General features: G+C 40.6%; 1 protein-coding gene across 2 annotated transcripts in view; it reads left to right on the top strand.

Moving 5' to 3' along the window:
• The window catches only part of dlg2 (discs, large homolog 2 (Drosophila)), a 204,586-nt gene that overhangs the window by 29,144 nt on the left and 148,035 nt on the right, over positions 1–27,407 (top strand). Inside the window, exons 3-5 of one of the 2 annotated variants that reach the window (XM_053441264.1) lie at positions 7,641–7,792; positions 13,618–13,656; positions 21,623–21,691. In XM_053441264.1, the coding sequence (XP_053297239.1) occupies positions 7,641–7,792; positions 13,618–13,656; positions 21,623–21,691 (260 nt within the window). The remainder of the gene's footprint in view (positions 1–7,640; positions 7,793–13,617; positions 13,657–21,622; positions 21,692–27,407) is intronic. The other variant, XM_053441254.1, reaches the window with a different exon arrangement.

Here is a 27,407-nt window from a genome sequence, read left to right as displayed (position 1 = left end):
GAGTATAAAGTCAGGACAAAAATTGTGTAGAGTGAGCAATATACGCATATACGTTGTGCCATCATATCACTCACTCTCACCACACATCTGGGGCTTTTCTATTGCCCTTATTCTATTACAAGCTCATTTAAATTGTCTATTCGCTGACCCTATATGCCCACAAAGGAAGAATGAATGCTGTAAAGAGTGGGATTTTGAGTGGACATTTTGCAGTACAGCATAGACATCACATGTCGCAGTGGTGATCTACTTGACCGATTTCAATTTCTTTTTATATGTACCATTGGTTTACACACTTATATTTTTCAAACACAGGGCCCAGGTTGAAAAATACTGAAATTCTTCGTTAATCAGAAATGCTGTTAAATGTGTAGCACAGGTCACAATTTTCTAATCTCTAATTTTTGCTTTCATTGAGCGCATGCGTAATGTGTGCTGGCATGCTGCTTGGTTAGTGACCATCCTGTGTTAAGTACTATTCACAATGCCCTGTGTGATGCTATGAATACTATAGGATATATTCATTCTCAGTTAGTATTCGGACAGCACTACAGAATCGCAGAAGTAAGTGATTTATTTTTACAATACACTTATAGCATATTGTTGAACCCTTTGGATTGACTCTCTGCCCTTAAAGTGTATGACCTTATAGTGTCTCACGCAGGGAATCACCCTCATCAGTGCAGAGTCTCAGCCAGGACACACTGTCTTAGACACATGCATGCGCTGCACAAGATACACTTAGTGTTTCTCTGTCAGGCTCACAATGCCTTTTACATGCAAGCCATGTGCTTTAAATACCGTGGCAGCTGCCATCCTTAAAGCAGCTCAGCAGCACAAAAAGTGAATGGACCGTTCCAGAGCTCATAGTTACTAAGTTTGTGTCAAGTCCTTATTGCCTCACACTGAACTTTAACACAACATGAGGAAACCACTCCACGGTGTAGGAAGCAGACTATGATATATGATATTAGAGTGGGTGGATGAATGGAGGCCTGCTTGTTGATGGGTTGTTGAACCACTTCATCTGTTGACAGGAGAAGTGGTGTTTTGTTCATTAAGAGGAGAGCTGGAAAGGACTGTTATGCACACTACACAAGGGAGAGCTGAATTAGAAATCAGCTATGCAGAGTGTTAGGTCATTGTCCTCATTGAAGGGAACAGGCGGCCTCTGTGTCTGAGGATTAAGCTAGCTGTTAGCTTGCCATCAGGCATCTGGTCCTCAAAGAGCACAGTGTTTCACAGGACAGCAGCGCTGCAACATGACCGCAGAGAGCAGGGGGATTTTAGTGCATTGTGAGTAGCTTTTGGCAACTTTCCACCACTGTGTTCATGAAACTGAACTTTCCTTACAATTGCGTTAAGGAATATCCTTTGACAGTTTTGATATGTCGGTGTAATTCAGTGTATATAGTAGTTAATTTGAGACTCCCTGTTTGTGCTTGACATATAAATATGGAGGTCATAACTGTTGATGTTTGTCTGGTTTGATATTTTATAGAGAGAAATCAGTTTTTTAAGTATTTATAATGCTTTTTACTTTTTCAAGTACAAAGTAGAAAACATCAGCATTGTGTGTTCCAGTGCAAAGTGTGTGTTGCTTAGTACAATTTTTTGTAATTTAATATTGAGTGATAACTAACAACCACATGTTTTGTACTATGTAGTCCTAAACATACGTTTACTCAGCATGCTGCAAACCAGCTTTTCAAGAGCTTCTAGGGATTTGCATAAATTCAGCTGTATTCTATTCTGTCCTTAATAGCCTGTTTTCATTTGAATTAGAAAAATATTGAACTGTGACCATTTTTCTCATTTGTTTTACAAAAAATACCTCAGTAAATCAGTAAGTGTATTTCATGTTTGTCAAAACAGAAATGCACTGGGTCATTTGTGTAGGATGGGACGGAAGCATGAGTCAAGTCTGGTGGTTAATGCTAATAGCTTGTTTTTATTAACATCCATTTAAATGTAAATATACCTTTTATGTGCAGAGCCGAGGCATTGGACTGCCATGGCAGATCACTTGTTAAGGGTCTGGTTCTTCTGTAAAACATAGACAAGTGTGTCTGCATTTCAGAAAAGATAGGACATGATTATCAAAACAAAGAGCTCATTGAGTCGCACAATGCAGATGCCTAGTGGTAGGTGTTGTAGTGACGCAGCAACAGATGTTGAGTCCATTGCTCTAGAACAGGGGCTCTCAAACTTTTGCAAGCTGGGCCCCCCCAAAGCTGCTTATGGGTAGTTACAAAACAGTATTTGATTTGTTTGTGTCAGTCCAGCCCCTTGCATTTCGCCATTGATGGAATTCTTTTTTTCCCCTTTTTTTTTTCAACGTCTGTGACATCGCACCTGGAGAGTGTGCCCCCCACTTTGAGAACCACTGCTCTAGAAGACCAACATAGTGAAGCTGATATAGCATTGACTCATGCTGACATTCAGTCTAACAAGACCTTGTTTGCACACCTACAGTCACTAGTTGCCGTTTAGTGAAAAAAGTGAATTGATTGATGAACAATATCTCCAGAGCTGTTGCCAACATTTTGAAAATTCAAGGAGTTTGGCCTAATTATCTCATCCCGTCATGCTGATGTGAAGATTCAGGCAAGATTTGTTGATTTGGTATTGTGTTTGATTATGTGTAAAAATGGTAAAGGGTTTTGTATTTATATAGAGCTTTTCTAGTCTTGACAGTGGTGGAATGTAACGAAGTATTTTTACTTTGTTACTGTACTTAAGTACATTTTTACGTAAAAATAATTTTGCATACTTTTTACTTTTACTCCGTTACATTTTGCAGCAATTATCTATACTTTTACTCCACTACATTTCTACAATAGGTGTCGTTACTTGTTACATTTTATGAACACAGTTTCGGGAAATATGGATTGCGTTGCTGTTTTGGAAGTTTAAATGCGCACAACCACACAGGTGTCCTTACACCGCAAAAAGACGTTTAGAATTATGTTTATAATAATGACAACAAGTAACGAAATAACCACAAACCTTGTGCCTTTATCAGCCAGGTGCTAAACAACTAAAAGTAATGCTTTTTCATGCAACAACGAGGCACACCTGCCATTTAGCGATCTTTTTCGTTTTTCAGGAACTACCTTTTCAAAATAAAAGTACAACATTTCTCGTTCCGTCTAAACCATTTCAAAATATTCAGAAGATGAATATTTTGGCTGCCTGACCAATGGTCAAATTTTCATTTTTAAGGTCCTTCATTTTAAATTTCTCATTCTAAGATCTGCCTTGTTCTGAGCAGTTTTACAGTTGTTTTTCATGTTCCATGTTTTCATTTTTTACACGTTTACAATTAAATAAAAGATTTAAAGATATAACATGTTGTCTTTATTGGTTTGGCTTAATGGTATTAACTTGGCAGATAATCCCTGGTAGATAACTTGACTAAAGTAGGATTGTTGATTTAGTACTTTTACTTTTACTTAAGTATATATTTTCCTAGGTACTTCTACTTTTACTTAAGTACTAAACTTCAGTACTTCCTCCACCACTGAGTCTTGATGACCACTCAAAGCTCTTTACAGTACAGTTTTACATTCACCCATTCACACACTCATACAGTGCATCTATTAGCAGCACCTTCTGGTTCTATGAGGGTTAATTCGGGGTTCAGCATCTTGCCCAAGGACACTTCGGCATGCAGATGGGGAAGACTGGGGATTGAACTGCCGACTTCAGGTTGGAGGACGACCGCTCAGTAGTCAAATACTATTCTTTCTCTAAATGCAAGAAAGCCAATGGGAAAAAAACAACGTGTTGCTCATAAAAAAAAAGACAAGTTAAAGTAGAATTAAATAAAAAAAAAATCCTTTCTTTAAGTGGTTATATCAGCCTTCAAATGTTCCTGCAGGTAAAATTTCTTCAAAATGTGTAATGGTAAATGGTTCCTATTTATAAAGAGCTTTTCTAGTCTTGATGACCACTCAAAGCGCTTTACAGTACAGTTTTACATTCACCCATTCACACACACATTCATACAGTGCATCTAATCGCAGCACTTTGTTATTCTATGGGGGGCCATTCAGGGTTCAGCATCTTGCCCAAGGACACTTCGGCATGCAGATGGGTCAGACTCGGGATCGAACCGCCGACCTTCAGGTTGGAGGACGACCACTCTACCCCTCAGCCGCCACTGTACACTTCTACATTCACACACACATTCATATATTGCATCTTTGTGCAGCACTTTTCTCTATGGCAATTTGAGGTTCAGTTTGTTGCCAAAGGACACTCCGGCATGCGAGCTAGGCTGGAGTAACTTTAGGAATACAACAAAAATTCACAAAATAATATTTCTAGGCATATAATCGAGGGTCAGAATTAGGGATGGGCATAATTAATCGACGATCGATTAATTGATCATTAAGAATTTCGTCGATGAAATAATTTTTCATCGAGAAATTCGCTAATTACACATTTGACCACGGGGGGAAGTGTTTGAAAAAAACGCCACAGTCCTACTCAGTTACCTGCGACTGGCTAGGACTGTGGCGTTACCGTGTAGTTCCATTTCCAAAGTAAACATGAAGACGTCACGGCGAAGTGTTGCATGGGACCATTTTGAGTTAAAAAAGGACTTGGTTCACTGCCAACACTGCGAAGCTATCCCAGAGGCTGGGGGAGACAAGGAGCCTGCGTTGTCTGACACGGACGAGGGGAACGCAAACACCGGAGCCGCGGCCAGGCTAGCCAAGTTAGCACGGAGCCACCTGTGTATCACGGCGACGTCAGCCCCCTCAGAGCGGGTTTTTTCGGCGGCTGGACTGACGGTCACTAGGCTGCGTTAGCGTCTGACCCCAGAGCATGTTAACATGCTCATCTTTCTCAACAAAAATCCGTAGGCTGGTGCTGAAGTTGTATGTGAGTTACTGGTTATTTTTATGAAGCTTTCTCGACTCGGTACCTTGTTTGATAGTTTTGAGTTACATTTGGCAAAACCTGTCAGACCTAAGTATTATATATTTGTAGTTGTTGTTTAACATTATGTTTTTTTATATTATTATTATTTTATTTTGGAGAAAAAAAAACGAGGGTCAGTTGTGTTTAGTAGCACCGGCTTCTAGCTGTCGGCTCCGCTGCTTAAGATTACGGCAGCGCATATTTTGTTCATCTTGTAATAAAGATCTCAATGAGGAAAACACGCTTTTTTTCACTGCATTTTAATGTAGCTTATAAATAGTGAATTTTTTAACTTGAAAATATTAATGATTAATCGAAAATTCGTCATTAACTCTCCCGACGATCGACGAAGACAATTTAATCGAACGCCCATCCCTAGTCAGAATATATCAGTCAAAATTCAGCAGAATAGGACATAGTTCTCAAAACCACAATGTGATGCAGTAGTCTGACAAAGAGGAGTTCACTCCTTAAGATATTTATGAAACTCTAGTCCTACAACTCTTGTCATATAGAGGAAGCACTTTGAACAATGATACTTCCGTTAGTGCAATCCGCACTGTACCAAAGCCAGTTCTGTTGGTCGCATCTGCATTTATTTCTTGAAAGGTCAAGGACGGTTCATGCACAAAAAGTAGAGGGAAAGACATTATATACAAGGTATCAGAGACCGTTCTAATTTCCATTACTATTGACAACAAAGCTGTTGTTATTAGTTTATCAGATTTTGCTTTGAGATCTGACCTCTCTCAGGTGAGACTAAACTCAGTGACATCTTATTGCTAAAAGATATATTTTGTTCAGAGATGATTGGCTACAGTTTTGTGGTGAGTCACTTGATTGACATATTTGTGTGATTTTTTTTAGGGATTGAGGTAGAGAACAAAAGTTTTCGACACATAAGGTTCATATCCATCACCGGCCCTATCAGAAGGTTTCTCATTGGCTCCAGATTAATTCTGCTGCAAGGAAACAATCCCAACCATACTGCCAGAGTCATAAAGAACTGTCTTTAGAGACAAAGAGAACAAGGAGTCCTGCAGCAGATGATCTGCCATTCCCAACTCTGATGTCAACATCATGGAGATAGTTTGGGGTCACATTAAGAGAAGACTGAAGACAGACTGCAGTCCAACAACTGAGGCCAATATTCCAAGATGCTCTCAACAACCTACCTGCTATGTACCTGAGTGAAGGCCAATTCATGCCTCGAGTAAAAATGTACTCTGTGGATAGCCCTACGTTTAAATCTGACCGGGCTGCAATAGCTGTGATTGGTTTGATTGGTGGCATTGCATCTCCGGCAGACTCATTGCAGTTCTTTCAGAAAGTACTCAACCTCAACTCCAACACGTTGTAAATATACGAACCACAAACCACTTATACACAACTATTAATGCTCTGACCTATGAAAGTAAGCTGCCCATCAAATTCTGTTTTTTGCAAAGATGGGTTCTTTTATTTTAGGCACTTCTTGGCACACTGGTGTTTATTTAAGTTATTTGATGTTATAAAATGGGGTGAAAACATGACTGCTGAGACTGACTCCTGCTTGGTCAAGCTTGTATATCCAAACACACAAGAGGACAGTGCTCGTATGCTGGATATTTCAGTGTTTACATCAGGAAATTGGGAGAAGGTGGAGAGGCGATAAAATGTCGTCTCGGTGTGAGTGTTATTTTGCCTCCTACCATCCATATTGAATATAATGTAACAATTCAGCTACATTCTCACTGCAAGCCTTATTGCTCAATTCTGATTTTTTTCTAGATCAGATTCTTGTATGTAGCCATTATCTTTTAAAATATTTCAAGTATCACCCTCCAATGTGAACTGGTCATGGCCAGTTGTTACATGCAGTACGCTGTGTACAGAAGTAGACATGGAGAAGAATTTGTTAATAAACATGGAGGCCACAGATGTGAGCGTTTACATATTCCATTTTTCTCTTGATATGCTTTCAAAAACAGACCGGTTATGACACAACCCCTACCGTTTTCCTCATACAGACGTGTCACCCCAAGTACTTATGAGGTCTAAAACCTTACTATCCTTACTGTCCTTGACCTCTATCGAGGATGTCTTCCATGTTTATTTTCAAAGGGCAAATCCCGCCCGCCCCTTCTCCTGTGCAAAAATAAGAGGAATGTTGATCTAGAGTGAAGTAAAAGTCGCATTGAATTCTGATATGGGGCACATGGCTGTTCAGACTGAGGTTGCATTTCCAAAAAACTGTTCATTATCTGATTTAGAACCACATTTGAATATGGCCCAAATCTGATTAGAAAAGCTTAAATTCCATGTGATATGTACTGTTCATACTGTCATGAAACATTCAGATCTGGGTCACATGTGTGTGCGTGTGTGGGGGGGGGGATCCACTTGGGCCTGTTGAGTGGAAGTACTTACAAGAATACCAGCACATTAGTTGTTGGAAAGTTAATTTGCATACGCTGTCAGAGGATTGGTTTTATTTGGTTGGAACTGAGACAAATGGAGATGAACACTCTATGAAAGCAGGGCACAGTCAGGGTTTCCTTGAAATTCACGTTGAAGCCAGATACTGATTGGAGTTTTTTCATGACAAAGTACTTTGTATAAAATTGATGCCAAACTGATTCAAGTTAAACTGGAAGCAAATGTAATAACTGTGTTGTCTGTGGAGAATTGAAGAGCAACTGATCATGTAACAATCCATTTTTCCATAGATATCCAGGAGTTCTATGAAGTGACGCTGCTAAACACACAGAAGAGTTGTGAGCAAAAGCTTGAGGAGGTCAACCACATGGCTGACAAGTGGGAGAGGAGTGTTTCCATACAGAACTCTGATGTTGCACACTCGGCCTGCCCAGTGGAGGAGGTAAGTCTGATGTGATATCAGCCCAGCAATATCTCAGACCTACGTAGACTGCAGCATTATCTCTATATCACTAGAGCCATTCGAAAAGACCAGGACACAAGCAAACCATGACTCAGCAAACATCAACGATCAATTCACAAAAGTCTAAGCGATAGAGCATGGGTCTTCAACGTTTTTCAGGCCGGGGACCCCAAAACTGGTGTAGAGATGGAGCAGGGACCCCCTACTATATATATTATATAAAATTGTGTTTTATATTAAACTCGGCCTAGTGCCATATATAAACATAGCTACCCTGTTATTGTGCATTCAATACTAAACTATTCAAATATAACACAGGTTCATATATTCATGTTTTTAATTTAAACATGTGCTAGGTACAGGGTGGCCATGCCACTGCCATTTATAAACATACAATTTGCATACAACACTGAGCTATTAAAGGGGACATATTATGAAAAATCCACTTTTGTAGTGCTTCTACACGTTAATGTGGGTATCTGGCATGTCTACCGTCCCAAAAACTCTGGAAAAAAAAAACTCCCGCGATTTGTTGTGGTTCCTCTATGTAAGAAACTATACCATAGAGTGCGTCAAATGGGAATACGACCAGAATTGACGTCACAGTCGGTCTACATGGCATAGCCCCCCCCCCCCTGGAGGCGGAGATCTGGTGGAGGAGGAGACCGGGTAAGGTTACGAGCCACAGCACCCTCCTCAGCTCGGGGCGCCGGGTGTTAGCTGGGAAGCTAGCCGAGGGGGGACGCTAACCAGCCAGTGAACGGGGTGAGAGGCGGAGATCTGGCCGAAAAGCAGAGCCTGCGGTCGGGGTAAGTCACGAGCCCAAGCCCCCTCCTCAGCTCGGGCTCGCTGGGTGATGTCGTCGGGATGCTGGCTCCATGCCAGCGGCTCGCTTCTGGTGGACCTGTCGGTGTTTGTTTACGGTTAGCAGCAGGGAGCTAACGCTAGCTTGCTGTTAGTTTGTGTTTAAAGTTGCAGCACTTTTTGGAATGGCTGCTTGTGAACGTATTTACAGCAGTATTGCATATGGAACCCCTGCCGGGAAGCATCTGACTGGGAGGTGGGGGGAGAGATCCAATTTCGGGTCCGGAGTGGAGGAACAATGCTCTCGGAGTCGTAGCTTGTGTGTGTGTGTCTGGCGCCCCGCCCCGTGCATGCAGCAGGTATGAATAGAAAACAATGCACTCGGAGGCTAACCCGAGTCGTAGCTTCTGTGTGTGTCTGTCTTTGTTAGAAAATAGCACCAGAACGTGTTCCAGGACCCCTCCGGTCTCCGGCTGCATTGTACCCGTGCTAAAGGCTGAATTATAGTCCTGCGACTGCAACCGCGGAAGGCCACGCAGTTGCATCGACGGACTCGTTTTGTTTTTTGCTTCTCTAACGTGTTGCGCGTGTTGCAACGCAATTCACCGCCAGAACACTAGGCGGAGTAACGTTGTTTGTCGAAGACAAAACACACAAAGAAGAGACGTCTTCTTCTTCGTTGACTGTTTATTTAGATCGCCACTTCGGCTCCTCATAGCCTATTTCTGGCGGACAAATCGGCCAGTCAGTGACGGGTTATACAAGTCGTCATACTTTCGGATCTCTTCTGCCAAGTGCTCATCTATTTGGTCCATATTCGTTCTTCTAAATCTTCCGTGATTTCCGCGTATTGTGGGTAAGGTTGCAAAATTCCGGGAATATTCAAAGTGGGAAACTTGCCATGGGAATATACGGGAATTAACGGAAAAAATTGAAAATTGTGTGGGTAGTTTATACTAACTATATTTACCTTGTCATATACAGACATAAATATAAACGTTTTGTTTTGTCATAGGCTGATTTGAGCCCTGAAGAAACTTTGGGCACTTGACTATATGCTTCTGGATCTTTGTGTCATTCTCAACATAGGTCTTTGCACAGTATTTGCAAATGTACAAGGCCTCTCCTTCTACATTGGCTGGGGCGAAATGTCTCCACACATGAGATAGTGCACGTGGAAGTGTTCTGTAGAATAAGATGAGAAAAAAAGCTTGGAATCGTCTTTAAAATATTTTACAATTGATGGATAAATGAATAGAAATATGCTAGATGGACAGATGAAATATCCTCAAACAGCATGCTAATATATTTTCCCCAGTTATATCATCAAAACTTACCTGACTATTCCTACACACTACAGCAGGCCTCAATAGCCCTGCAAATCAAACCAGGTGAGCAATAACCAAGCCATATTAACAGACAATTGGAGAAATGCAATTAACTAACAAAAACATGCACTTCATTGTACATAGCTGTACCAACACAACTTTACTGGTCATTATCCTCAATACTTAAGATTAAACTGATTTGAGTGACAGGCAGAATCAAATGTATCTCCAGCAACAACGTGCATTGCATGGAACTGAATAGAATTGCAACAACTTAAAAGTGCATGGTAGTCTATCAAGGAAATGTGTTTCAAAATTAATCACTCAGTTCAGGTGAACTGTATCAGTTGTTTAGAATTTACTTAGAACAACTTTCAAGTGCACCAACAAATACAAAATAAAACTGCATAGTAGGCCTCTGAATTGAATTACAACATAACAATGCATGACAATTAATGACGTGAATAACATCATAATTAAATCATACTGTTACAAAAATGAACCTTAATTGCTTGCTTGACTAACATGCCTATTAACTTTCATGTAATTTGCCCACATTTGCCATATAATGAGAGAAATGGCATCTTTTTGACAAGAGCAGTGAAGTCAGGTTTATAAGTTGGTTGGGCAATGCGCATGCAGTCATGTAGATGCTGGTCAGTAAGGGATATGCGATGTGCACGGGCGTCATCTTGTTAATTCGTTCAATAATTATATTGTGATTCGTTCGAATTATTAATACGTGTCCACGCAATAATTAATTCGAGGCTGCGTATTAACAATTTATTTAAAATTACAAATTAATTCCTTAATTAAAAAAAATTCAAACGATGTCACAAGAGTATAGCATAAAAAATATACGACTAGCATAAAAACTGGGGTATTTTCTAAATATAATAATAATAAATGTGAAACTGATGTGTATTCTTATGCAACTTTATTAGCAGCGTCCTCGTAACATTGCACCAACAACACAACAGTGAGTAACAATGAATCAATCACAAATAAAAAACAACTATAAAGTACATTAAAAATATAACTAACCACAACGCTGAATCAGTGGAAGCCCTGAGCCTGTTTCTCTGCAACAAGGCGGTCCCATCTAGGGCTAATAGTGACAATAACACCCGAAGTTTGTTGCTGATGTCCAGTCTACTCCGTAATTTCGTTTTGGTTGCCGTCACAGCAGAAAACTCCGCTTCGCACAGATATGATGTCGGAAATGGCAACAGAGTTGTTGGTGCTCTTGTGGCAATCTCAGGGTATTCTGCCGTGACTTTAATCCAGAACACCGCTAGAGTTGTTTTCTCCAACATACTTTTAAGGCCGCCATCATTTGCGATCTCCAGCAGCTGATCTTCTCCTTGCACAGACATGCTGGATTCACCCGGTTTGTTGACAAATGGGTCCGACAAATAAACCCAGACGGTGACGTCTTGACATGCGTAACGTGATGCGTAACGTGACGTCTTGACATGCGTAAAGCATGAGTCATAACGGAGAGGATCCGGTCATTTTTCAAAGAAAACACCGTTCAGAAACAGATTATAAATAAAACGGGAATAATGTAAGTTGTTTATTCTTTCTGGGCGGCCTGGTACCAAATGACCCACGGCCCGGTTCAAAATAAAGCAAAACTACAAAGTGCTATGAGTAAGTGCCATTTAAGTGCTACTAAAGTGTTAGTTTAAACATTTTATTGTATTTAAAAAAAAAAAAAAAAAAATTATATATTTTTTTTTTTATTCAAGCACTTTTCGAGCACACTCCGGGGGCCAGTCCAAAGCAGCTCGGGGGCCGGATTCGGCCTGCGGGCCGCCTATTGAAGAGCCCTGCTTTAAAATAAACTCATAGCCGGGGTTTTAAGTGCATTTCGCAGCAAAAGTTGCAGCAGTGTTAGCCTCCAAAGCTGTAGCCCCCCACGATCCCTTTGTCTGTGTGTGTCTGTGTATTTGTGTGCGCGCGGGCTCAGAATATATGGCCTGTATGAATAAATATACACATACAATTGTATAGTGTATACACACATATCTAATGCATGTATTTAAATAATGTACATCTTTGTCAGAAGGTGTAGTAGTTTGAAAATTGTAGCTTCAATGAAGAAACACAACAAACAGATACAGAAATATATGTGTAGGACAGTGACTTAAAATGATTTTAACAACCTTAAATATGCTAAGGGGAGATTTAAGATGTGAAACTGGATGTGTGTGTGTGTGTCTGTGTGTGTGTGTGTGTGTGTGCGCTCAGAATATATGCCCTGTATGAAGAAATATACACATACAATTATAGTGTATACACACATATCTAATGCATGTATTTAAATAATGTACATCTTTATCAGAAGGTGTAGTATTTTGAAAATTGTAGCTTCAATGAGGAAACACAACAAACGGATACAGAAATATATGTGTTAGACAGTGACTTAAAATGATTTTAACAACCTTAAATATGCTAAGGGGAGATTTAAGATGTGTGTGTGTGTCGGGGGCGGGGCAGTGAGAAGGGGGATGGGTTGTTGGTGAGAGGGGGGGCGGGGCGGTGAGAGAAGGAGGGGGGGGGGGTTACTCAAAACAGGTCAATCTGAGGAAGGCTGTTTTAGACAGGATAAAAAGTGTGCTGTTTTAAATGATCCTTGTAGTTTTTTGACCAAAAAATGTTACAGACATTTCATTAAGACCCCAAGGAGCCATATCAACTGTGGTGAAATGGGCATAATATGTCCCCTTTAAGTAATTCACAGATTCATTTTTTTATTTTAAACATGCATATAGAAGAGACAGTGAATCCTCAAGCCATCTGTGGATGGCACACATACTCCCACATTAGTGAGATGTCGGACCCTGATGGGTAGCACACAACTTATCTAACCTTGGACGGATGGAGGTTGTCAGGCAGTGGGTCAAATCCGCCTCTCAATATGTTTGATGCATGTTAATGTGTATTTACAGATATTTAAATTTGTGGAAAAAAAATTGGTTAGAAAATAAATCAAAAATTATAAAAATTATAAAAAATTGTCTAATCAACCAAACATTTAGCCACCCCCCTGCAGTACATCCGCGGACTCCCTAGGGGTCGCGGACCCCCTGTTGAAGACCTCTGCGATAGAGGATTGCTCCATGAAAATCTGAGTAAAAACACAAATTCAAACAATAGCCTGAGATAGGATGACCAACTACCATTCAGTCTTTTGAAAATGTAAAAGCTGCAAACACATCTCAAAGTTTAGATTATTGAATTTTTTTAATTGGAATATCACCTGCAGTTTTCTGACTGCCTCCTTTTTGCTACGTAAGAGAGAGTTGAATACATTTGTGCTTGTTGCTGTATGATGGAAAGAAAACCACATAATTAAAAAGTCACCTTTCACGACGATGTTTTTGAGCAAGATGTTTAGATGAATAGAAGCAGAACTTAATCAATGCAAATGTGTCTGGCACATGTAACAGACCTCTCCAACTGTTTCAAAACAAGCTGGACGAAGCTTTTTTAGAAATTGCATAATTGCATAAATTGCTGTATTTTCAGTGTGTTAATTTAGGAGTTTACTCTGACTTCACAGTGAAAAGAGATTGCTGCACCATGCAGGTGCATGGCTCTCTCTGCAGTCTTGAAATAACTGCAATGCTTTGTAACTGACTTTTCCATCTTTTACATATCATTTAGCTGACGCTTTTGTCCAAAGCGACTTCAACTTCTGTCCAGGTAACTGACTAATGTACCAACGATGTACCTGACCACACCTCATTTTACGACCAACACACCCATGTGCTGGAAAAGAACAATGAAAACTGTGCCAGTCTGAAACTAGCGACACTTGTGTTGCATTTTGTGCTGCATTGAGGCAGGTTTAAGGTTAGGTCCCTAGTACAGTATTAACATTCTTCATTACTTTAGCTAACTTAGAGTTGTTGAAACAGCCTCCTAAAATCTGAGGGTTATCTGAAAAACATTCAGCCATTGAAGCAAAGTAGAAAGAAAGATGAAAGAAATAAAGATTTGAGAGCTTAAACCTTTAACCACTATGTTAACGTGTTTTTGCATTAATCTTGCTGCTTGCTCCTATACCAGCTTCATGCAGCAAAGGTTTTCAAAGCCTCCAAGTTGTACTTTGCGGCATTTCTTTCAAGGGGCACAGTTGTAGTTGAGAAGCAATAATCTGCTCCCCTAAGGGCATAGCCTTGCAAACAAACAGTCTCACCTTTTCTTTGTTAATGAGTAACTCACTCAATGTTCACAGAAGTTTTCAGAAAGCCACACTAAAGTCGGGATCAAGGATTTGAGTCGTACACTGTCTTCAAGAGTGGTTTCATGATATTTGTCTTCACACAACATCAACGTACTTTTGTACTGGGCCTCCCCCATTGACTCATTGCTTATGTCCACCTACTGTCTTATACAAAGTAGAACTCAAAAGGTAATGTTGTGCAATAGTGCTTAAAAAGTGTTACCATAGAATGGTGTGCCTTTAGGCACTCAATTAATTTGGTTTCCAAAATAAAATATAAAACATTAATATTTAAAATATTAATATTAAATCATAACTTTAATTGGTTAAAGTTGTCTTGGTGCACCACCCTTCAAAGAAGGGAAAAGATAGCCAATTTATTGATTAAGATCAATCTCATTTAGATCTAGTTCAATTAGAAATCTCAACATTTTTGCATTTCAGCGGCTGGGATGAGGATCAGCACCGCTAAATCTGAGGCCATGACTCTTAGCAGGAAACCGATGGATTGCTTACTCCGGGTAGGAAATTAGTCCTTAGCCCAAGTGAAGGAGTTCAAGTACCTCGGGGTCTTGTTCGCGAGTGAGGGTACTATGGAGCGTGAGATTGGCTGGAGAATCAGAGCAGCGGGGGCGGTATTGCGTTCGCTTTACCGCACCGTTGGAACGAAAAGAGAGCTGAGCCGCAAGGCAAAGCTCTCGATCTACCGGTCGATCTTCGTTCCTATCCTCACCTATGGTCATGAGGGCTGGGTGATGACCGAAAGGACGAGATCGCGGGTACAAGCGGCCAAGATGAGTTTTCTCAGAAGGGTGGCTGGCGTCTCCCTTAGGGATAGGGTGAGAAGCTCAGCCATCCGTGAGGAACTCGGATTAGAGCCGCTGCTCCTTTACTTAGAAAGGAGTCAGCTGAGGTGGTTCGGGCATCTGGTAAGGATGCCCACTGGGCGCCTTCCTTGGGAGGTGTTTCAGGCACGTCCAGTGGGGAGGAGACCTCGGGGAAGACCCAGGACTAGGTGGAGAGATTATATCTCAACACTGGCCTGGGAACGCCTCGGGATCCCCCCGTCAGAGTTGGTCAATGTGGCCCGGGAAAGGGAAGTCTGGGGCCCCCTGCTTGAGCTGCACCCCCCGCGACCCGACCCCGGATAAGCGGACGAAAATGAGATGAGATGAATATTTTTGCATTAAAGATTATATAATGAAAAGTGAAGGTTATGGAGTTCTTAACAGTGTAACGGTTGGCAAAGTTCACTTATGCAACATTAATGACAGAATATTTGTGAAAGAAGAACATTTATTATGAACATAATAAAGTATAAAAACACAAATTACTAAACAATCGAACTAACTAACGAGGATGTGTATGTGAGTGTGTGTGTGTGCATGCAAATTAGGGGCTCTCAAAATGGTGGTTGACCAAAAGAGTAACGCCTTAAGATAGCAGCCCCCCCCTTCTTCTGAAATCGTGTACGACTGGTGGCGGGGGAAGGTTTAACTAGTTGGAGTGGTATGCGTGTCTATGTGTATGTTAATCAGATAATGAGAGTCAGAGAGAAAGCCTGTGAAGAGCGTATCTAACACTTAACTTATAAACACAATATCAGAAACACATATCAACCTTATAAACACACACAGAATCGAATAAACAGTCTTGCTTAGCGTAGTATAATTATTAAGCCCAGATTATGTTACCAGTCCGAGGGAAAAGGAAAAGAGGTTGCTGTTCAGTTTGCAGTTCTGTGACGTCTCCTGGCTTTGTTGTCGTAGAGTTCTCTGCCTTAGCGTTACTGTGGAGCCGTGTGCTCAGATGCTGGTTCGAAGTCCTTACCTGCAGGACATTGGGCCGCTACTAGGAAGTTGTAGAGCTTGAAGGGCGATGAGGTTTCCTTGAGAAGAGGAGTTGGAGAGCTGCACCTCTAACCTCCGGTCGTTGGTGGGAAGAGAAGATGTGCTGGGGCAGCCAGGCCCTCTCCTCAGCGATGCAGGAGAAGCGGCTGGCCACGTGCTGTCCTCGTGGGTGGAGGGAAAGAGAGCTGGAGCAGCCTTCCGCCCTCAGAGGGATTGGAGAAAGAGGAAGAGTTTGGTGGAGACCTCACCTTATACTGGCCCGCGACCTCATTGGTCCTGGAATCATAGTGACCAATAGGAGTTGACCCTGGTGGTTCTTGACACCTTTGTGTGACGTTGTCCAGGCCACAGGACATGCAGCATCCTGTTACATCCTGGGGGACTGAGTTCCTTGGCTTTCTCTGCTTTATTTATTTATTTATTTTTGGGTTTTTTTTTTTAATTACTTGAGCATTGCTAGAAGAGAGCCTGTGACTCAAGCATTTCATTGCCAGCGACTGCTTAATGTTATTGTTGTGCATTTGACAACAAAAAATCTTGAATCTCGAATCTTGAAGAAAACATGTTGCACCTTGGGGAATTGAGTCCACTCCAGAACATGCGGCATGCTTGTTTAAAGTTTTGACTGAAAGGAGGCCTGTGGTTTGCACAAAAACCATGTCCCAACAGTAATAATAATAGATCTTTGTGCTCTGTGGTTGATCGGGGAAATCCTGATTTAACGTGATCTATATTTGAAGTTAAAGTACATTTTTTAACTGTACTGCTTAATATCGAATGGAATAATAGAGTTTTCATTTTGAAAAGTGTCAATTTGTGCTGACAATTCATATAGCAATTACAGCAATCATACAGAATGTATACAATTACTCTTGAATCATGATATACAGTGCCTTTGCATAAGTATTCACCCCCTTTGGACTTTTCTACATTTTGTCATGGTATAACCACAGATTAAAATGTATTTCATCGTGAGTTTATGTAATGGACCAACACAAAATAGTGCATCATTTGGAAGTGGGGGAAAATATTACATGGATTTCACAATTATTTACAAATAAAAATCTGAAAAGTGTTGAGTGCATATGTATTCACCCCCTTTACTGTGAAACCCCTAACAAAGATCTGGTGCGACCAATTGCATTCACAAGTCACATTTGCAAGTCACATAATTAGTAAATAGGGTCCACCTGTCTGCAATTTAATCTCAGTATAAATACACCTGTTCTGTGACGGACTCAGAGTTTGTTGGAGATCATTACTGAACAAACAGCATCATGAAGACCAAGGAGCTCACCAAACAGGTCAGGGATAAAGTTTTGGAGAAATATGAAGCAGGGTTAGGTTATAAAAAAATATCCAGAGCTTTGAACATCCCTCTGAGCACCATAAAATCCATCATAAGAAAATGGAAAGAATATGGCACAACCGCAAACCTACCAAGAGGAGGCCGTCCACCCAAACTGAAGAGTCGGACAAGGAGAAAATTAATCAGAGAAGCAACCAGGAGGCCCAGTGTTACTCTGGAGGAGTTGCAGAAATCCACAGCTGAGGTGGGAGAATCTGTCCACAGGACAACTATTAGTCGTCTACTCCACAAATCTGGCCTTTATGGAAGAGTGGCAAGAAGAAAGCCATTGTTGAAAGGGATCCATAAAAAATCCCGTTTGGAGTTTGCCAGAAGCCATGTGGGAGACACAGCAAACATGTGGAAGAAGGTGCTCTGGTCAGATGAGACCAAAATTGAACTTTTTGGCCTCAATGCAAAACGCTATGTGTGGCGAAAACCCAACACTGCCCATCACCCTGAGCACACCATCCCAACAGGGAAACATGGTGGTGGTAGCATCATGCTGTGGGGATGCTTCTCTTCAGCAGGTACAGGGAAACTGGTCAGAATAGAGGGAAAGATGGATGGAGCCAAATACAGGGAAATCCTTGAAGAAAATCTGATGCAGTCTGCAAAAGACTTGAGACTGGGGCGGAGGTTCATCTTCCAGCAGGACAATGACCCTAAACATACAGCCAGAGCTACAAAGGAATGGTTTGGATTAAAGAATGTTAATGTCTTAAAATGGCCCAGTCAAAGCCCAGACCTCAATCCAATAGAGAATCTATGGCAAGACTTGAAGATTGCGGTTCACAGACGGTCTCCATCCAATCTGACTGAGCTTCATCTTTTTTGCCAAGAAGAATGGACAAACCTTTCCATCTCTAGATGTGCAAAGCTGGTAGAGACATACCCCAAAAGACTTGCAGCTGTAATTGCAGCGAAAGGGGGTTCTACCAAGTATTGACACAGGGGGGTGAATACTTATGCACCCAACAGATGTCAACTTTTTTGTTCTCATTATTGTTTGTGTCACAATAAAATTTATTTTGCACCTTCAAAGTACTATGCATGTTTTGTTGATCAAACGGGAAAAAGTTTATTTAAGTCTATTTGAATTCCAGTTAGTAACAGTACATAATGGGAAAAAGTCCAAGGGGGGTGAATACTTATGCAAGGCACTGTATAGCATGTTATGCGGCCCACAAGATTATTTGATCAGGCCTGCGAGGCAATTTATAAATACCGTAAAAAAAACAAAAAACACACACACATACACATTTGACTTTAGATCCGTGAAGAACCACGAATCATTCCTTGGTCACATTGGTGCGCCTGCATTTAGCTGCTCTGTCTCTCATATCCTCTCTCCTTAAAGGGATAGTTCAGAGGAAAAGGGATATTAACTCATTATCGCTGCAATTACACCTCCGAAACGCTAGTGGTGGTAGAGTTGCTTTGCTGGTGTTGAATGTCTTCCGCTTATTTGCAAATTCCCTGGCGTCTCTATTAACTTCAAAACAATGATGGGTTTTACTACGCTGATTGCGTAGCCTATACGTCTACATGTAGGCTACGGCATAGCTTTGATGCAGAAGCATGAATTGGGAGTTCAACTTCACACACACAGGCCCAGGTGCCCGCACCCTCTCACTCATTCATGGACAGTGAAGCAGGAATAAGAGAGGAGAAGTCGTTGACGTGAACGAGGAAGTAAACGTCGAACAGTGGCGACAACAAGTGTGAATACAGGGTTTCCACGACAGACAGTGATAAATGATTAGCGCTGCTGATTTATGATCAGAGCAGAAGACGCGGTTGGTTTGCACCGTGTCAGAGTCTCATGTCTGTGTGTCCTCCTTCCACACTCCTGCTGACATGCGCTCACTTAATACTTTAACGATAAACACCAACAGTATTCACAAGTCATTAGGATCTGAACAGTACTGAAGTTTACTTTTGTTTTGTTTGATTCTCTCCAGAGTTTGTGAGACACTTCTTCAATTCTTTAGAATTAAGTCCATTGCTCTTTGAAAGGGTGTACTTGCATGATTATGCTATAATATTACCATTATACCAGTGATTTAAAATGGTTTATAAATATTATAATTCATCACAATAATTTCTTGGACAATATATCCTCCATCAAAATTGGTTATCAAGACCATATTTTTCATAATGCAGTAAGTTAGAGGTTTCCTTGCACAGTTGCACATATCCTAGCAAATTATGTAATGTTCAATGAAATATCTTTAACTGAATAGATATTGAATCCAGACCTTGTGAATCAGAATTGAATAATAATACACAATAATTTAGTATGGCCTTCGAAGGATTTTATAAAAATGTAAATTGGCCTTGAAAGAAAAACAATTCCCCACCCTTGATGTATAGGGTTTATTTTGAAGAAAGAAACTGTCGCCAAGCAAAGATTCAATGAAACCTCATATTCAGTGAAGGTGAGCCTCATTAGGTTACAGTTTAATGCGCACTCCACAAAATACTAAGCAAAATAAGTTCCTTCAAATATTTGTTAACTTAAAGTTTTTTCCTAGACCGAGCAGTTACTCAAAGAAAGAATTAGGATGATGCTGTTATAGTTAGGGCTTGATGTTATAATGGGTCCCCAGGCCAGTGTGGACCAGGTGTGGACCTGTGGGTCTGAGCGCACCAGGCATGTTCCTAATGACATGTATATGACTTTGAATGCAACCAACCAGTTTGGTAATCCACTAGTAATCCTATTTGTTTTAATAGTCATAGCTGTGTTTCATAGTTGACCTTTGCTGCACCCACAGTAAGCAATTGAAAAAAGGGTCATGCATGTACATTTCCAAACAAATCTTGGGTACAATGTTTTCATAGCTCCCAAAATAGCAGAGCAGTGTAACAGCAGGAGCTCTTGAACCACTTTGCTGGGGTCATCCAGTAAAACCAGGATAGGGATAAGTAAAGGGGATTAGAAGAGTCCTCAGAGACTGATGACCCTAGCGTGAGGTCATCAGGACGCTGCTGTTATATTCCATGATGAGTTACCACAATCAGCCCTCTGAAGATTAGGCAAAAATGTCCTGTCAAACAATGTGATGGCAGATGGAACCATGCAAATGAATTGACAGAGTCCAAAGGGGTTATTCAACTTGTATCAACAATTGCTTTAAGTTATAGGGTATTAGATTGATTTATTCTATATTGTTCTTCACATGTATCTGTATGCAAAGGGCCCTGCTGTACTTTAGCAGGGCTAAGGGGAGGAACTGAATGACCAGGGGTGACCATGCGTTTAGACATTGTTCCATATTCCAAAGGCGCCCTGAGGGCTGCTACAGTAGAGTGAATGTGTGGTGGTGCTCCTATAGCATTGCTTATCCATTGCAACTGCACCTTCTACGGACATCAATTTCATAATCATGAGTGAGTTACTTTCTGAATTCACCAGGTGTCTATGGATGGAGAAAATGATGTTTCATGTAATGTTTAGGTTTTGGCTGGTTTATCATACTAGACTCCTTCAGTCAGTGTTACAAATATTTATCAGCTACATAGCATCTTTAATCATGATATAACAGATTATTTTTGATAAGGCATTAATATACAGGTTGAAAGACAGATGTCTCCTTTGTATTACTGGCCCACCAAGCAGAATGGTTGTACAAATCTTTATTTGTTAAATCGAATTTATCAACAGAGAGGTTGCATCTTAAGTGAGAGCTGCTATAAACAGAGGGAGTGATATAGCAAGCCTGCGTACACTGAGCGTTTGTAGTCTTAATGTGCCAAGGATTTATTTTTGGTTGCCACAGGCACATATAGGCTTACGCCATCAAGGCCTCTAATTAAAGACTATCCACAGCTACAGACAGAGACACCAGCCAACGTCTACATCAGTGCCAAATGTTGCATAACTCCTACAACTGCATGGTGGTATTGTTGTTCTTTTAGATATGTTTTTTTTCAACACGATGAACTAACACATTTTATAATTCCAGTTGAAATAACACTTTATTTAACATACACATAATCAGGAAATGCCAGAAAATAACCATGTTTAATTAATTTATTTTAGCATTTTGCATGTGTGGTAGTCAATTTTTAAGAATTCAAAAGCTTACTGTCCCAAATCAAAATACCGTTTAACCCTCTTTACCGACACCAACCATTACAAATGGTTTGCATTTGACCTACCCCTAATCTCCACATGCTTTCAGGTGAGTGTGTTACTGTTTGAGGTTGTGGTCTCTTACACCTGTTTTTTGTTTCCAGCAGAGGGAACAGTGCAGCTCAGATCCTAGTGGGATGGAGCAGGGAGAGGGCAGCACCAAGTCCTCTGAGGTGAGTTCTCTCTCAAGGCCATACATTATTTTGTGTATGTGTATAGAATGTCTTACATTTGTTCATCAGGGACCATTTCTCCCATCAATAGCGGTCCATTCAACTCTTTGGTGTAATATTTTGATTTGACCTAATCATCAGTAATGGCAATGATCTAAATCTACATTGGACAACTGTGTCTTCCTGAGATTTATTTTATACAAAACTGAAACAGAAAATATGTTTTGTTGGTTAATGGTTACAATATCACTGGCTGCATTATGTTCAGAGGCAATGTCTTACCAGGAGGTGGTTGCGCCGGAAGGAGGTTGTACAAAACAGAGACAGGAGTCTTGTCTATGGTATGTTTTAGGCAACACTTTGGTTAAGGTCAGTAAAACATTGTGGTTTTGGTCATATATAAATAAACAGGGTGTATCTGAAGTCATTGTGACAATTTTCTTAAACAACAGCTGTGTGAAACTGTGCCATAAAACATTCTCTTCATGTCGGAGGCATGATAAGTGGAGTTTTGGCTGCAACATCTAACGTTCTGCTGACATCTTTTTATCATCTGATCATTTTAAATTCAGTATCAACATTTTTCTTACTTGCGAAAATATGTTTGCAACATGTCATCATTATTTTAATAGAAAAGGTGATATTTTCCCAGCAATATAACTTGGTTAATCAGAGGCACTTGGTAGTCCTGTAAACCAAACAACAAGCTCACGGAAGTAAATGAGGTATCAGACTCGGCTACAAATTCATTAATATATTCATCGAGCAATAGAAAAATAATAATTTCAATTAAAAAAATTGTTGTTAGATGAATGGATTAATCAAAAAAATAAGAGTCAGATTAATGATAAAAAATGTATCAATAGGTGCAGCGTGAAGTTATTGATCAAATGAGGTCCTGCCATACAATATGTTCCATGGATTGCCTAGTCAGTCAGTGCATTCAGGTTCTCTGAGCTGTTGGTTTTGGTGACATTTGATGATGATGTCACTGCTGACTGAAGCAGTAGGATGAATGCAATGTACAGGGGCATTCTTTGCTCACATTCAGTCAAATGCATCAAAAGGAATCTGACTAACTGACAATTTATCATGATCCTAAACATACAACCAAAACACCCAAAGAGCTTTTCAGGTTGATGAAGTGGACTATCTCTATAGGTTTTATGGGTCACTGACTACAGATGACTTTCCTTTATATGTTAATTATAATTAATTATTTCACCTCATCTCACCTCAATCTGTCCAGTTACTGTCAACCCATTAATTTTGGGCTTTATGTGTTTAACAGGTCATATACTCCACACAGTTCTTTCAATATTGATAATAATATTTTCAAATAAAAAATGAGATAAGACTTTAATGTAATATCCATTAATTTAATTAATTGAATGAATGAATGTTCTTAATATCCATAAAGTCCTTATCTAAATTAATTTACTCTCAGGTCTGATGACTTATAGTTGCCATGTCAGGAAATGAACTAGGAAAATTAGTTTAGGTCAGACATAGGCCAGATTCAAGGTCAAGGAGTCCACAAGCATTTGATTAAATCTGTCTAGCATGTTGTTAGCACTGTTGTTCACATACACAGAGCAGTCCAAATTTGTCACACCTAGTCTGTGGCAGCCCTAACAAATGAGGTTAAAGCATTCCTTCTCTCTAATGCAATAAGTCGGAGCTGCCTGAGCTGCATCACCTGAAAAGATTAACCCTGTCACTCTGGCAGAGGGAGTCCGAGCTTGTGAATGTGTGGACAGTGAGGACAACAGGAGGTTGGGAGTCTACAGGCGCTTTGTCTTCAAATGAAAGCAATAATCACGGTCAAATATCGCAACACACTTCTTCACCAGGATGGCTCCAGCAAACAGGTACTATCACAGTTAACATGGGGGGCATATGCTGTAGTTCAGAGGCTGATAGAGAGGTGATTGACGTTGGAGTGGTTAGGGTTACCTGAGGCTTAGGATATCGGAACTGGTTGAGCTGGTAGATTATTCTTTCTTAATAAAGAGCGGTAATAGTCAGATATAAAGCTTTGCATTTTAAAGATCCTTCACACCAACACAGATGTTTTTACTTGCTCTTGCTGCTTAGAGTGGGACTCAAGGTCAATTTGTGTGGAGCCCCCCTGAAACTGAACTGAGACACAAAAAACTCATCGGCTGCAGTCCCCAACAAATTTCTGTGACAGTTGGTATTAGTGAAACCGATGGACACCAGTTGAAAATTAAAAGCCATGTCACCATAAAACGTATATTGTAATCTTTTGCATTTAATCAAAATCACATTTCTCTTGCATTCTATGAGAAAAGCTGGTGTCCTGTAACTTAAGCACAGCTGTGTTTCACGTTTAATCCTTGAATACAATTCCAAAAGCAGTTTTCACCCACTAAGAAACAAAGATTACATCAGGGCATTTTTCATGCTTTTACATAATGGCTTCTGGACTTCTGTTATTTACTGTAATTATGTGTCTGTGATAGGGCTGCACGATATATCGAAAAGTTATCGTCATCGCCATATCTACATGTGCAAGATACTTATCCCAAAAGACCCCTTGAAATGCGATAAATGGTGTTCAATGTGCCATGTATCTCGCTCTGCATGTCAATATATCTGGCCAATCAGGTGGAGCCCGGCTACCCTAGATAATAAATAAATAAATAAAGATATTCAGATTATTGATGTTTTTTTTTTCAACAATTAATCATTGTCGCAACAAAAGAATAAGAAGAGAAAAGAGAGTGAACAGAGAATCGCAAGGCGACTCTATCAAATCTTGCTCCACCTCCTTCTGACTAAATTCTACTGTGGAAACTTCGAGTGATAGAGTTTGTCCTGGGTAAAATTCATCACTATGAGCGGTTGATTATATAAAAGAAGTGCATGGCTTATTTATGGCATTAAGTAAGCAGACTTAGTGGAAGCTGTGCATGGCTCCCTGGCAGTCTGCCCAAGACTTGGTGGCGTTGAGGCCGGGCTGTGCACCTCCTCCCTCGGGCTGTGGAGATGTCTGTGATACGTGTGTCCGTAGCCTGGTGGAATTCCTCTTTGAAAACCTTTCGCATCAAACCACATTTATTATTTTGCTGATAAATCACGTTGCAGTGCAGTGACATTTGCTTTTTCATGTGTTGTACTCTGGAGCAGGAAATCAAATGTTTTTCACCAGTTTTCAAATTGTAGCATGATTGACAGACTGCTTATGTTATGTATGATATATGTAAACACCCAGCTGATTGAAGCCTTTAAACCCTGAACTGAGTCTTAGCTCTGCTGCCACTTCTCTCTGCTGTTATGCACACACACACACACACACACACACACACACACACACACACACACACAAACAAAGTCAAGACCTGTCACTGTTAAGTCATTACTGCGCTCGTCAGCAGTACATTGCAGTCTTTTGTCTATGACTCATGTTTGGTGCATCAACATTAGGGTAAGAGGAGTATGATTATGCAGCAATGTTAAAAATAGGCACTAGTAGAATCTGAGTGCTCATGCAATAATCATTGTTTGTGTTACATCCACAGGCATTATGATTTCAGGTTGACCATCCATACGGATATCGGCAACATTCTGTAGGGTGTGATATGTTAGCCTGGATGCCAGACGAACTTAGCCCTGCCCACAACATTTGAGGTCGGGAAGTTTGGTCTGGCATCGCTCTTTTGAGGAGAAACTATGCCCGAACAGAAGCTGTTTCGACCAATCAAATTGTCAGGGCGGGCTTTTTACGATGATGGACAGATGATCAACAGTAACGTAATCAACCACGTCACCAAAGAGCGCTCGGGCCCCCGGTCTCTTTTCTCTGATGCCTCAGATGAACACGCTTCTTCAGCCTGGTCTCCTTCATCGTCTGTCCCTTTTTTAAACACGGGAATGTCGCATTCCAACCGTGTTATTAAGTTCTTACAGGACCGAAAAATGCGATACATTTTGTTTGATGTGTTGTGGAGTTGTAATCCTTAATCACGTATTCTCGCTACGTATTCTCCACATAGGCTTGAGTGGAGAATACGTACCCTCGACACCCGAATTTTTTTTTTTGGAGCAAGCAGCGGAGAAGATCTTCAACATGGATGACATTAAATTAATAATCGAAGTGGAGAAGTACAGTGAGTTGTACGATCCTCGGAACATGTTGTATAAAGACAACACCAAAAAAGACAAATGTTGGGACGCTGTTGCTTAATGTTGGAGCAACAAGTAAGTATATGCTTTTATACTACTGGATCAACGGGTGATATTATTAGCGCTGCCCGGCACTTCAGCGTCCGGTGTGAACAGCCAAGCACCGGCGCGCTAGGGATTAGCGCGGCCTGCGTATTGGCGTCGCGTCCGAGTCCGGTGTGAACCTGGCGTCACTGTTTCTCTCAAAAATGCTGATCGTGTTGGTAAGTTCTCCGTGTATCCTTAAATTATTTTTACAACACCGGCAAAAATCGCTTTTACTGATCTTCTTCTTCTACTTCTTCCAGCGTGCGTGCAGTTGAGTTCTGTTGACAACAACTATGCGTCGCTTAACATATGTCACATACTACGTTTCTCTGATTGGTTGTAGGTCTATCCAATTGAGCGAAGAGGCATTTTTTTCCCTGGTTCGGTTGAAACACGCCCCATAATCACAGCCCAATGGAGCGGAATCAGACTCATATTCTGACTAGAATTATGAGTATAACAACGTCCGGCTAGTGATATGTAGGAAACACCTTTATTTTCTTCAAATTTCAAAGAAACATTCATGGGACTCAAGGATGAACAGATTAGAATTTGTTGGTCAAAGGTCAAGGTTGCTGTGACCGCATGTCTCTCCCTTTTATTTTTTTTAACGGTTAGGTTTGTGAATCATGTAGGACTTTGCTTCTGGTTGAACCTCAGTTGCATGGGAGTAACTACTGTCAGCTACGGTTACAGTTTTTAATATACAGCATTGTTATATATGCAAAAGACTTGCTCTTCTCCTAACTGGCCTGTATAAAAGCAGTAGATCATGCAATCATATTTTTGCAAAGTGTCTGCCGTTTTACGAACAGTTTCTAACGAACCCTTCCCAGATGGTCCATCTGTATCGTCAGGCTAGCACAAAGATCCAATTGGTCTCTAGGTTGAACTGGTTAAATGTTTATAGGTAAACGTCAATGTAATCTTACAAACACATTTTTATCCATGACTCAAAAGACTCTGCTAATTACCACACAATCAATTTTAAACATATATTGAATAGTATAATGAAGAGATGTCATTGTATAAGGTCAAAGGTCAACTTCACTGTTTCATCATAGTATTTCTGCAATAGAACAGGTGATACCATTTACTGTTTGTGACTAGTTATCAGTTTTTCTGCATTATAATCGGAAAACCAACACACACACGCACACATACATACACACACACACACACACACACACACACACACACACACACACACACACACAAACAGAGGTTGCATTTAAAGGGAGAGCTGTTACTAACAGAGGGAGGGGTAAAGTAAGACTGTGCGTAAAGACAATGTGGTATTTTTAAGTTCAAACAGACTGCCACTGCAGCTAATTGCTAGCAAAACAGAAAGCATGAGAATGTAAATCTTTCCGCTGAGCTGACGCTTTCTTCCTTTACTAGCTTCCCTCGCTCTCTCTCTGTCTCTCTTATCAGAGCGCTGCTCACTTGCTCAGCCCAAAGACAGGAGAGAGAGAGGAGG

Source organism: Pleuronectes platessa, chromosome 15, assembly GCF_947347685.1.
Source record: "Pleuronectes platessa chromosome 15, fPlePla1.1, whole genome shotgun sequence".
Lineage (NCBI taxonomy): Eukaryota > Metazoa > Chordata > Actinopteri > Pleuronectiformes > Pleuronectidae > Pleuronectes > Pleuronectes platessa.
Note: the sequence above shows the minus strand (reverse complement) of the source record. Positions and strands in the feature narration are given on the sequence as shown.